At 33.4% G+C, this 13,501-nt stretch overlaps 2 protein-coding genes across 2 annotated transcripts; one reads left to right on the top strand and one right to left on the bottom strand.

The window, feature by feature from the left end:
- Positions 1-1,225: 1,225 nt before the first annotated feature.
- On the bottom strand, positions 1,226-3,112 carry LOC131617949 (uncharacterized). The gene is made up of 2 exons (XM_058889218.1): positions 2,434-3,112; positions 1,226-2,133 (listed from the first exon to the last, which is right to left on the bottom strand). Exons 1-2 carry the CDS (start codon positions 2,999-3,001, stop codon positions 1,265-1,267), a joined length of 1,437 nt encoding a protein of 478 aa, XP_058745201.1. The 5' UTR covers positions 3,002-3,112; the 3' UTR covers positions 1,226-1,264.
- Positions 3,113-10,356: 7,244 nt separating this feature from the next.
- On the top strand, positions 10,357-11,521 carry LOC131617947 (metalloendoproteinase 4-MMP-like). The gene has a single exon (XM_058889216.1). The coding sequence runs from the start codon at positions 10,369-10,371 to the stop codon at positions 11,428-11,430; it is 1,062 nt and encodes a 353-aa protein (XP_058745199.1). The 5' UTR covers positions 10,357-10,368; the 3' UTR covers positions 11,431-11,521.
- Positions 11,522-13,501: the final 1,980 nt, after the last annotated feature.

Genomic DNA, 13,501 nt, shown 5'->3' with positions numbered 1-13,501 from the left:
TACTGATGTTTTCAAAATGAAAAATACTCTCTAAGATTTGAAACAAACTTCTAGAGCTTAGTTTGATAGTTTGAGCAATTTTTTAAATTGAAAACAAATTTCTAAGAAGAAAAGATGATACAACTCTTATTCAAACGGATCATATTTTTTCTTGTGCATGTTTTGTCGATTTGGTGCTACTAACAAGTTCTTGTGCAAATACGTTTATGATATGATACAAATTAAAATCGATAAATGAAAAAGCTTTAATACTATCTTGGGTTACAAATTTAAGGATTCCTCAAACATATACACCTAAAAAATATTTTAAAAAATCTACACCAACGAAGATGAAAAAAGAATGCTTTGCGGCTATGAATGAGTCTTCCTTACAAATAGCTGTGGAAAGCATTTGAAAAAGATTATTGACTCTATTTACTTTGAAATATAGAAAGTTTGTTCAATTGATATAAAAGTTCAGCTAAGAGATTTCTAAAAGAGCAAAGAGATGCAACTAGAAAGGTAAACAAAAAGTTAATATTCAAAGTGTTTAATTTTCAATTCATCAGACATCAATGAACTTGTGTATGAGAAGGTAAATTACAATTGCTTTTTACAGAACCCTTTTATGGGGGAAGAATGTGCTAATTGACATGAGCATAATACATACAGCATACTTCAATTCAATACCATCAAAAGTAAAAACACTGATCATCACAATTACTGATAATAGTACTCCTCCTCAGAACTCAGAAGCATTAAATTTAGAATCACACCTTTACTTCTTTTTTTTTGTTGTTGACAAACACCTTTACTTCTTAATAACCCCAAAGCAACAGTAGATGCAATCTTAGTGCTAGTAACATCATTGACAGAGGTTATCCCAGAGCTATTTGTTTCTTGTGCTCTACTTAAATTTAGAACAGCCTTATCAAAACAATTATTCAATGACAGGTTTTTTTCTCCACCTGTTTACCTTGTCAACTTGGTAAGGTTATGTTCTGTTACAAGATTTGGTAATTGTGCCTTTCATTTTAACTATTTTTCTTCCTATATCCTATGTTGCTTGATAAATTGTTGCAAGAATGGACAGAAGCATAAAATACTATCATGAAATCTAAAACTTTATATTCTAAATGACTTGTTCTTAGCTTCCATCGACAAAAAAAAACAGTTTATATGTAAAAAGGAAAAAAAATCCTGACTTGAAATTCAGTTAAGTATAGACTAAAGATGTAAAAATGTATGTAACATAAATATCAAACCAAGTTATAATATTATTCTTTCATGAAGGATTTACAAGCTTTGCGCGCCTAGTTTTTTTATCAACCTCGACTTGAAGACCAAGTTCAGAAATTTCTTGCGTATCAGCAGATCCCTGCAGCTCCAATTCAGAAACTTCCTTTTGATTCTCCTCACTGCCCTCCAACATATTCCTAACAGACCATATGCCCCATTCTCTCAGGAAAGGATTATCCTCATCAGTAACGCATTGCTGCAATAGCAATAGAACTCCATTCCTATTTCTCAGTTTATCTTGTGCATGCTTTCTTCTGTGTACACAATTGCAAATAAGAGAAACTATGTCTCTTCTAAAGCCCTTGTAAGGACATGGTTTCAATGAACAACTAGCACCATCTTGATTCTCAGATTGTTTGGTTCCTTTTCTGATTATTGCCGGAGGTTCAAGGTCACCAAGCACAATCAAAAGCAACTCGATAAGACCGTAGGACAATAACACATCGACAACATCGTTTGCATCCTCTGCATTACCTCTCACACTATCATCAGCACAAATGTCCCTCAATATAATAAGCGAGTAGCCAAGAACATCCACTACAGTAATGGCAGTTGGAAGACGAGATTTCCCTCTCACTGCATGCTCAAGAACTCCAATCGATTTCTTGAATATTCCATAAACAAACAACGCAACATCCTCCGAAATAGCAACATCTCCGATTCGCTCATTTAAAATCCCGGATAGGGTTTGCAAAAGAAACGCTTGTTCAGATGAAAACTGATCATCTTTGGACTCACTCTCTTCACCCTCGTGAATATCCTTGAATCGTAATTTAGAAAACAATAAAGGCAATTGAGATTCTTCAAGGCAAATTCTTGAGAGAAGCAACTTTATCCAATCCTCACCAAAATTAGCTGGATTCAATAGATGAAGTAGAAGACAGTGATAGATCTTAAAAACCATAAAAACAAATATGACACTCAAGTCATGAATCATGGCAGCATAGCAAATTATGGAAGCAACTCATAAGTCATGAAAGCAAAATATAGACGCAACGCAACAGATAAATAACTATCTTTATTATTATTGGTGTCAATGTTACTTGATAGATAAGGAAACAAAATAAATAATAAAATCGAAGTCACAACATAAGAGAAGAGAATGATCGTAGACAGCAGCATAGATGAAACAAACATATAAAAGTACAAACTAACCAGAAGAAGCAGTTCTCACTAGTTCTGCCATTACAGGCCAACCGCGGCCAAGCTCTAGAAACCATTCAGGATTTCCATCACAACATGCATAAATCACCATACACAATGGATCACACACCTCCTTGGTTCTAACTCTTGCAAGAGACAGAAAACCAAATGGAAACAGCACTTCCCAAATAGCCCTCTGATGCTGTTCCCCAGCTAAACAAACATTCGCTAAAACCTGCAGACCCCACCGGACCAACATGTGATCAGAACAACCCTCCAACGTCAAAATCCTGGAAACAACAGCATCAACCCCATCAAACTCAAGAAACAGATTCTGGTTTACGAGTTCACCGGCACACAGGTTTCTGAGGAGCTTGAAACACAGAGATAGATTGTTGTGATCTAGAAGAGGGGTTTGTGAGTGAAGTATAGTGAGAAGTGCAGGGAGAATTGTTTGGGAAGGGAGTTTGGAACGTCCGGAGTGGGATTTGGAAATGTGAATGAGAATGTGTAAGGAGTTTCCGAAACTGTTGGAGTTGGAAACATCAAAGAGTAACTTGAGAGCATCATTACCGTTCATTGTTAGGGTTTTGATGAAAAAGAGAAACAAAGGAGGCGGCGACGATGGAGGCGGACCAGTTAGTGTCGTGGGTATCCGGTTTTTTATGTTAAGGTTCAAATGGATCGGTTCGGTTTTTTAATGGTTTCGTTACTAGTATTTTTTTTAAATGGGCCACATAGTTATCATCAACCATGGTTTTTGAACTCTAATTGCATATTATCATATCATATTATAATTATATAAATATAAAAATGTTTTGATGGGCCAAAGGCTAACACTGGCGAGATCTAAATATTAATCATAACAATGTAAGGCTTTATCATAATTATCTAACGGTTATAATCAACACACATGAAACTTGAGGGACACTTTCTAATTTCATCATTTCACTCCGCTCATCTTACACTCTATAATTACTTAAGCATTGGAGTGCTAACTCTATAGATTCATCCTCGTGTTGTCATCTCAGAGATCAGATTTACCGTATCAGAGGTCAATCATCACCAATCAATCACAATTATGGTTCTAGTACATAACATTGGCACTGTCTGCAAGAAGCAATATTAATTTCTGATTCTCGAAAATTCCACGGTCGAATCTCTTATTGATCCAAAGCAAGATCGCGATGGAGTCACTATAGGAAGAAGTTCGTTCTCAACCTTGCAAAGCTCCCAATCCAACAACCGATTCCGTCAATGTAGCTAAGGAAACCGAGAAGAAATCGTTGCAACGATAACAGTGTCACCCTATCGGAAAGATAAATTGAAAGAATCTGTGAATCGATGATGTCCCAACATGATGTGTAAACCTCCTAAGAAAATTCGAAATTCATCCCTATCGCCACGACAAGTCTTGCCATACTAAAGTGTTAAAGCTACAGTAGGAGTTTGACTGATCCAAATGCAACTCAAAATGAACAAGAAGGTAGTTGTCTTGCACATGAGCCGAGGTAGGGTTGAGAAGATAAAAATTTCATGCATCCAAAGAATTTGTCAAGCGGAGGCATTTTTGCCTAAGGAAGGACCCTTGGACAGAAGCAATTACATAACTATCAATAATTTCCCAACAAGTCGAATTATCGAAACATGCAGTGCTTTGACAATGAGGTCGAGACATGCCTATCACCAAATAAAAAAAGAATCGACACGATCCATATCGATACTTGGAAGAGGCTGGAATCAAGAAAATTCGAGATATTGATTTAAAGCAAAGTTTCGGGTATGAAAAATTATATAAGTCGAACCCCAATAATCAGTATAAAGAAAGTAGATGTATCGAGAAGTAAATCCCGCTAGCGTGTAACACATCAAAGGAAAAAACCAACTATTGAATGATCGTATGCGAATACTTTGGTGTCGATCGTGAAAGGGACACATGCAAATTCTCCTAACGCGCAAGATAAGTATTTCTCAAGGCTCATCAAAAATTAAACAAATAGATATTTTTCCTAAAGGAATATTGTACGCTCAAATAATATTCTAATCCTCCGTAATGTGGTATAGATTATCTTTGTGAAATAGGACCCCTATTAGGCGGAACACGCTTAAACGTAGCTGGCGCACCCTTTTTTAGAAACAAGCCACTACAACAGCGTAGATAGTCGATCCAAGGAGACGTTCACTCCAAACCATGATAAAACCTAGGGGTGGGTACGAGAACCCCACCTTTGGCTAGTAAGATTTTCAAGTGACGCTAAAGACTTACACTAGCTCCCTTTGACTGGGACAAGTAGCGACAAGCTTAAAAGTTACTCGAGCTGCCTTTGACTGGGACAAGTGATGATTAACTTTCATGACATTTCATTAAGCGCTCACATATGTTTTAAGTTGTTTTAGTATAATATGTCTTAGTTTTAAGGAAAAGGAAGGAATATTAAAGAAATGGAAGAAATATGGCAAAAAGGAATAATGGTGAAAATTTGTGAAGAAAATATAAGCCAAGCTATTGGAAAATTCGCGTACATAATCATTCCATGATTTTGCACAGAGCATCAAATCAAGGCACAAAGGAAAGGCGTTGTGGCACGATTCAATATTAAAGAAGAAAATTGCGACATGAAGAAAATGCATCGTGGTACGATTCACCATTAAAGAAGAAAATCATGGCACGAAGGAATGACATCGTGGCACAATTACTACAAGTTTCTGATGTGTATAAAAGGAAAAAGGGTTGATTTGACCAAAGTTGGCAGTTTTGACGAAGATTCTTACAAAGGAACAATGCAAGGGAGCTCTAGAACGGAGACTTTTCGCCATTGAAGATCAAATTTAATATGGAATTTCATGTATTATTCATGTATACTTATTGCTACGAATTTATTTAACATGAGTATATAAGTTTTTTTTCATATTAGGTCTTGTTAAATGAACAAATGTGGATCTGTTAGGACATATGTTTGGTTTTTTAATATTATTCGCAAATATTTCATATTTCACTATTTTATTCAGCTAATCTTAAGTGAATAGGTCAAGACATGTCTATCTCCTATTTCAAAGCTAGATCTTGTGGGAACAACCCATGATGGGCATGACTTGGATAATTTTAGTAGGGTTCTCTCACAAAAGTTTGAATATTTTTAAATAGACTAAAATACTTAAGCAAAGATTGAAAAGAACAAGATCTCATTGTAGCCATGAGACAAATATATACTAAGAAAATACTTAGATGGACACAGCTATAACACCTGAATTTACACACAACCAATTACATTTTTTTATTAATTAAATAATAAAACTAAAATTATGTCTCTCCTCCATTATCACAACCACCCTCCATGTTGGCAATTAAAAACGAAATTAAATTTTAAATAAATTTAAACTCTCTCTCCTCCATTATGTCCATGCAAGAATTGCTCATATATACCATTGCAATGTCAATATATATATATATATATATATATATATATATATATATATATATATATATATATATATATATATATATATATATATATATATATATATATATATATATATATATATATATATATATATATATATATATATATGAACATAGTTTATTTTTAAATTAAAGTTTAAAAGGTTTCTAAAATACACATTTGAGATGTAAACAAAAAAATACACATTTGATATATTACTTAAAGTAAGATTTCTCATTCAATTTAATGTAGATTAGCAATATTAATGGTTGCGAAAATGATCGAAATCAAATATAGTTCCTGAGTTTGTACTCATTTGTAAATTCAGCGATAGCAAAAGATAGAACATCAATAATATTACATGCAGAATATAAAATCATACTAGTATTTCATTCCTAACAAGTAATGTTATTGTGAAAAACAAAATTCAATACAATGTCAGGTCCTTTTGAGACAAGTAGATAGATTATAGAACTCTTGACGGAGATAAGTAGGGAGATGATAGAACTCTTGATGGCTCACAATAGCAATGACTGCGAGTACGATACCCCATAAGATCGAAACAATGATAGCAGTTGTGTTGGAATCTAAGAAGATGAGTTCTATGACTGATATTGCAGTTGTTATCACAAGTATGCATAAGATTTTAATGTTGCTACTGTCAACAGGGTGGTTTACTGTAATCCATAACATGGATATTTGAAAGAGTAAAACAAAAGCGAAGAGTATGACGGTACAAAACCCTATCATGAATTTTCCGCTAAAGAAATCATTAGGAACATCGCAGTGACTTGGCTTAGGGGTCACTGTCAGTAGGACGCAAAATGCCACCGAGAACATGACAATACTCTTGGTCCTTCCTATTTCTGAATCAGATTCTTCCATCGCAATCACAGGATCGGATTCACTGTCATTAACATGTATATGTATGTATATTAATATAACACAAATACTTATATATATATATATATATAACAGATAATAAAATCGAAAAGAATAGCATGCATGAGGGTAAGAAAAGAAAGAACCTTTGATTAGAGAGAGTTCTCGAAACATAAACTGCTTGAGAAATGAATTACAAAGACTTAAAACCTAACTACACCACGTGAAAATTGGTAAAGTTTGTTATTATTGATTATTGACTGTGCTTTTTTTACTCATTTTATTTATTTTAAAATTAAATATGCAGCAAACGTGTCTTACTCCCTCCGTCTCATAATAAGTGTCCCATTTGAGTAATGCGCGGTTTTTAAGAAAATGATTGGATGTGTTGGTTTTAGTAAAAAAGTTAATATTATTTACTAGAATACCCCTATTAATAGTAGTTGAATAACGTGAAAGTTAATAAATAGGGGTATAATAGTGGAAAAATAATAATGATTGATGCATTGAAATTGTAAATGGACAATTAATTTGAGACAATGAAAAACTTCAAATGGGACACTTATTATGAGACGGAGGGAGTATTTAACATGACCCGGTCATGGGCACGTTCGTTTTTCATAAAATTATTACAATTTGTTAAATATTTTATAAAGAAATCATTTTTTTAAAAATTAAAATATAAACTGCTTAGGATCTTCCGGTTTTTGTTATTACTAATTGTGTAATGAGTCAAGACTTAGGATGGCTGTGCTTTTTTTACACTTTTATTTATTTTCAAAATTAAATGTGTTCACTAAACGTGTAATAGCCCAATATTTTATTGTTACAAAGCTAAACAAAGGAGAGAAAATAATTATATTCTTAAAAATACTCTCGCAACAATATAATTAAGTAATGAAATAATCAGCTAAAAGAAAATTCCTATTTTTACTAAAGAATGAAAATAAAATAAAGATAATAAATACATTAGTAATGCTGTTCATACATCCAATTATTACACCAATACTTACACCCAATAGTATTTTACAGTAGTCATTTAGTAGTCATTAAATTTGGTTAATGTAGTGTAAAAATTTGGTTAATGCAGTAATGAAGTTGGTTAATGCAACATCTAGGTATCAAAAATAATTTTTAGCAGTCACCAAACTTGGTTAATGCAGTGTAAAAACTTGGTTAATTCAGTAATAAAGTTGGTTAATGCAACATCCAGATATTAACAATATTTTTTAGCAGTCATCAAACTTGGTTAATGCAGTGTAAAAACTTGGTTAATGTAGTAATGAAGTTGGTTAATGCACGTCCAAGTATTAAAAATAAACCTCCGTACATGAATAGTATTCGTCCGTACATGAACAGTGTCGTCTGTATATGAACAGTGTCATCCGTACATGAACGGTGTTGTCTGTACATACGGTGTAGGTATAAAATTTGGTGTAAGAATAACATTTCTCTAAATACATTTCAATTGTTCATAATTAAGATTCTTATTAAAAGGAAATTAAATTTTTAAAAAAGTTTAAAATCCTACTTTAAAATATTGATAGTTATATATTTTCAAATAGTTTGCACTATATAACATTACTCTTAGTTAAAATATCAATTAGTTAAAATATTTTCTTTCATGTAACAATTAATATAAAAGTAAATATATTATATTTTTGTCTTGTAAATTCTGCTGTCGAACTATGTTGCAAACGTTATTAAGTAGTCTATTAGCATCTTGCACGCCTATGTTGTTGGCTTGCAACAGTCGGAAACAAGGTAATGCCTATGGTCTAGGTACTAACTGTTGGAGGCCTAAGAAATGGTTTGTCATGAGAGGTTGGAAGACTCCTTGAAATGTTATAGGTTGAACATGATCTTGATGTGATAATGCGAATGAAGAATTCAATAAGATTTGATCTCAAACATTTTGAGGAGAGGGAGGATCTCTTGTAGCTCGAGTGGTTGGGGATGCATGCTTCGCTATGTGCAGCGAAGGAGTGGCTTTGAAACATGTCATTGGTGGTGGATCAGGAGATCTGAGGGGTGATGTTGATGTTTGATCATATAGGATTAAGAACATAAATTTGCAATTAAAATTCAGGAAATCTAAACTTCTAGGTTAAGGAAGTTTTGGTTTTATGAATCGAGAGATGAATGCTCAAAAACATAGAAAACACGTGGATCAGATGTACATTCCCACCAACCGCGCCACTTTCTGCGGTAGAACTAGAATTGATCGGTGATCGACAAAGATGGATTGCAACGGTGGATTTGAGCTTCCGATGCGATGGAAGAGGGACTGGACTGAAATGTTAGCACTATGACACCTAAATCAATATGAAAATTATATGAGGTGAATGAGATTTGATTTTAAATTGTAATTGAGAAATGGTGCATTGCTTCTTATATAGTAAGGTGGTTATAACAGCTAATTAACGTAGCAGGTGGAAATCTATCTAATTGATATTGGATTGAAATCATCTGCATTCTTGACTAGAAAAGAATATGTATCCCACATGTAATGTGGTGGATCGTCTACCTCTTTAAGTCATAATTATTAGACCCTCTAACCAGCCCAGAACAAAAATATTCAACTTGATTGATAGTTGAGTAAGAAGGAAAAACATTTCTACTTTATTTAACAAATTTTAATAATGAAACAACCATATATTTCTAAATTAGTAGTACCGACGTATGGCACTAAGTGCTTTATCATCCAAATATCTTGTCCGACATTGCACACAATTACTCCCTCCGTCTCATAATAAGTGTCCCATTTGAAGTTTTTCATTGTCTCAAATTAATTGTCCATTTACAATTTCAATGCATCAATCATTATTATTTTTCCACTATTATACCCCTATTTATTAACTTTCACGTTATTCAACTACTATTAATAGGGGTATTCTAGTAAATAATATTAACTTTTTTACTAAAACCAACACATCCAATCATTTTCTTAAAAACCGCGCATTACTCAAATGGGACACTTATTATGAGACGGAGGGAGTAATAGTCAAAATAAAACGGTTGGGTTAGTTCTCTATGCTAGTGATATGTTAACTTATTTGTCAAACTGTCAATTTCACATCTATTTCTATTTTACATAAACCATAATTGAATCTTGATGTCAAAATAAACCTATAATTACACTTTAGTAGCATTAATCTATAAAATATGCTTGAGTAAAGAACACGTTTGAAAGTGTGGCAGAAGCAACAACCAATATAATGATGGAATGTGACTACTTGTTATATTAATTCTCCTTCAAGAAAAAACAACTGCTTACTCACTACTCTTGTTAGACCAGAATTGCTACTTTATCTTGAAACAGTTACCACCAAGATTTCACACTCCTACTTGCTCTATTCAACTGAATTTTCTTTGTTCTTTAAGTTACTTCAAAAATGTATAAAGCTATATATGGAAATGTCACACACAAAAACTTTGTATTTAATATATCTTTAATTAAAGTTCATTAATGATTCTCAATCACTTGATTGTATATTTATCACTTTTTGATTGGTTAATTAGGTTTTGTTGAATAAAGTTGATACTTTATATTGCTTTGTATGAAAGCTTTTCTTTCTATATTAATTTCTATGTTCTTCCAAACAAAGAAAGAACTAAAACCATCATGCTCCATTCATTCAGTTACACTTTCACATTTCTCTTCACTACTCTTCTCTTCACATCATCATCATCAACATCTTCACACATTGCTTCACCACCAGCCACCAAAATATTCATCACAAACCACAACATTCAAAGCTTCACCAATGCTGGTAAAGGCAACATCATCACAGGAATATCACAATTCAAAAGGTACCTCTCTCGTTTTGGTTACCTTAAAAACAACAAATCATTCAACGACGAATTTGATGCGAGTTTCGAATCAGCTCTCATCAAATACCAAAGGAATCTTGGACTGCAAGTAACTGGAAAATTCGACTCTGACACACTTTCTCAAATGATCACACCAAGATGCGGCGTCCCTGACACAACCAACACTCATCATCACCATCATAATGATGATATTCATAACATGACACATTTTGTTTATTTTCCTGGAAAACCAAGATGGTCACGTGACAATGACATGCCAATCACACTAACCTATAGCTTCTCACGTGACTACATGATACATAGTTTGAGCTTACAAGAGATAAGAAAAACTTTCAAAAGAGCATTCTCTAAATGGAGTATTGTCATTCCTGTAATTTTCCTCGAATCCAAGGATTACGGCTTCGCAGACATAAAAATAGGGTTTTATAGCGGTGACCATGGCGACGGTGAACCATTTGATGGTGTTCTCGGTGTGTTAGCACATTCGTTCTCCCCGGAGATTGGAAGACTCCACCTCGATGCGGCCGAGACATGGGCGGTTGATTTCGGAGTAACGAAATCGGAAGTGGCAGTTGATTTGGAGTCAGTTGCTACACATGAGATTGGACATTTGTTGGGTTTGTCACATAGTAGTGTGAGAGAGGCAGTGATGTATCCAAGTTTAAGGCCAAGAGATAGAAGAGCTGATTTGAATATTGATGATATCAAAGGTGTGCAATCTCTATATGGTTCTAATCCTAATTTTAGATCTCAGTGGTCATTGGAATCTGATATTTCCACTAATCATGCTGCAAAGTTTACTTTTAGGTTGTCTATTATTGGTTTCACTATTGTAATTGCATTATTCCTATAGTTCTATAATATGAACCTTAACTATTTAATTATATTAGTTGTAATTATTCTCTCCACTTTGTGTAATTTTAATTATAAAAAAGCAGTCCATACAAGAGGTGAAAATAAAATAAAGAACATAAATTGTTTGATTGAGATAAACCAAATTCAAAAGTAGTCCATACAAGATATGAAAACAAAACTAACAACATAAATCATGCAATTTGCAAGTAATTTCTCTACATAGATTATAGATCTGTTGACGGTTAACAATAGCAAGCACGGCAAATACGATTCCCCATAAGATCAAAACGATGATACCGGCATTCCACATAACATAACACATTTTTATAACTGATATTGCCGTTGTTATGAGAAGTATGCCGAAGACTTTAAAGATGCTTCTGTTAACCGGATGGTCTAGAGTAATACACAGTATACCTATTTGAATGATTAAAACGAAAATGACGAGGGACGCCATGGCCAACCTTTCATATAAAGATTTGTCCTTAGCAGGAAAATAAGAATAATAACTTGATTCATTTAGCTTAGGAATGATCATTAATAGCAGGCATAAAAATATTGAGAGATACACTACACACCCAATCCTCTGTTTGTCCTTCAACACATCAGACGAATTCGCAATAACTTGATCTTTTCTGCTTTGTTCACCATCACTATAATCATGTGTATATTTTCATCAGATTCATACTTGAATTGTGAATATTTAAAGTCAAAAACAATTGGTAAATTAAGGGATTGAGTAAAGTACCTTGGGTTAATTGGAGCACAGGATTTAGATTCTTCTTCAATCACAATCACATGATTTTCCATGATTTTTTCACTATCAAAATAACATGTATGTACAGCTTTCTTAAATTGTAAAGAGATTAATTAAAAGCTGAAAAGAATAGCATGCATGAGAATATTAAAGTGATGCAGTACCTTTGATTAATAATTAATTGGATTCTTGCGGCAGTCAGTGTAACTTGACTAGGGAGAGCTCTCAAAATATAAACTGCTTGAGGAATGAAAATCGGAAAAGTTTGTTTCACTCATTTTAATTTAACCTAACTAGAACACCTCAAAATCGGAAAAGTTTGTTTCACTCATTTTAATATTCAAACATTTACCAACACTATCTTATAGTTTTGAACTAGTCTCATGAGCATGTATATAATTTCCATAAGATTGTTACTATTTTTTTTCTATTTTCGAAATCGTTATTATTTTATTGTCAAAATAAATTGTTACCCTTTTAAATAATCATTAGTATTTAAAGATGATATTGAAATTAGGGGTGCCAAAGCGGGCGGTCCGCCACGTTTAAACCCGTCCAAAAACGGGATGGGGCGGGGCAGGCCAACTTAGGTGTCCGAGCTCAAAAGTCAAGTCCGCCCCGTTTACTTACGAATTGGTGGGTTGGCAGGCCGGCCCGTCAATTTTTATGTTTTTTATTTTACAATTTAATTTACAACATAATTTACAAAAATTTTAACTATTACCAAAGAGGTCGATAAAATATTTTTTTTAATAAAGCACAATAAAACTTCAAGCCCAATAAAAAAAAATGTATCAAAATAAATTAAAAAAACGATACATATCATCCTAATCCTATTTAAAAACTAATTACTAAATGAACTCAATTAACTACTATTTTGTGAGATGTTTTGTGGATTTCTATAGAGGGGCTTTTTTATCTAAAGCTATTATCTCTTCTTTCTTGACTTTGGTTCCTAAATCTTCTAATCCTTTAAGGTTGGAAGATTATAGACCGATTTGCCTTGTAGGTGTTATTTATAAAGCTCTATCAAAACTTTTGGCTTGTAGATTGAAGAAGGTCTTAAATTCTATCATCTCTCCGTGTCAAAACGCCTTTGTTCCGGGAAGGCAATTGTTAGATGGGGTGTTGGTGGCAAATGAAGTGGTGGACTATGCTAACAAGAAAGGTAAAAGTTGTCTTCTTTTTAAAGTTGATTTTGAAAAGGCTTATGATTAAAGTAAATTGGGGTTTTCTTAGATTCATGCTTAGAAAGATGGGGTTTGGAGAGCGTTAGATGAGTTGGGTGGAGGCTTTAATCTTTACTAGTAGT

The sequence above is a fragment of the Vicia villosa genome, linkage group LG7, assembly GCF_029867415.1.
Source record: "Vicia villosa cultivar HV-30 ecotype Madison, WI linkage group LG7, Vvil1.0, whole genome shotgun sequence".
NCBI classification, from domain to species: Eukaryota; Viridiplantae; Streptophyta; class Magnoliopsida; order Fabales; family Fabaceae; genus Vicia; species Vicia villosa.
The sequence above is the reverse complement of the archived record's forward strand: the minus strand, read 5'-3'. Positions and strand labels throughout refer to the sequence as shown.

Excerpts from the sequence above, each read along its gene's own strand:
- LOC131617949 (XM_058889218.1), bottom strand. The coding sequence starts at position 3,001 with ATGAACGGTAATGATGCTCTCAAGTTACTCTTTGATGTTTCCAACTCC. Across the intron at positions 2,134-2,433 it reads AGTGAGAACTGCTTCTTCTG|CTAATTTTGGTGAGGATTGG; the intron begins GTTAGTTTGTAC and ends TATTGAATCCAG.
- LOC131617947 (XM_058889216.1), top strand. The coding sequence starts at position 10,369 with ATGCTCCATTCATTCAGTTACACTTTCACATTTCTCTTCACTACTCTT.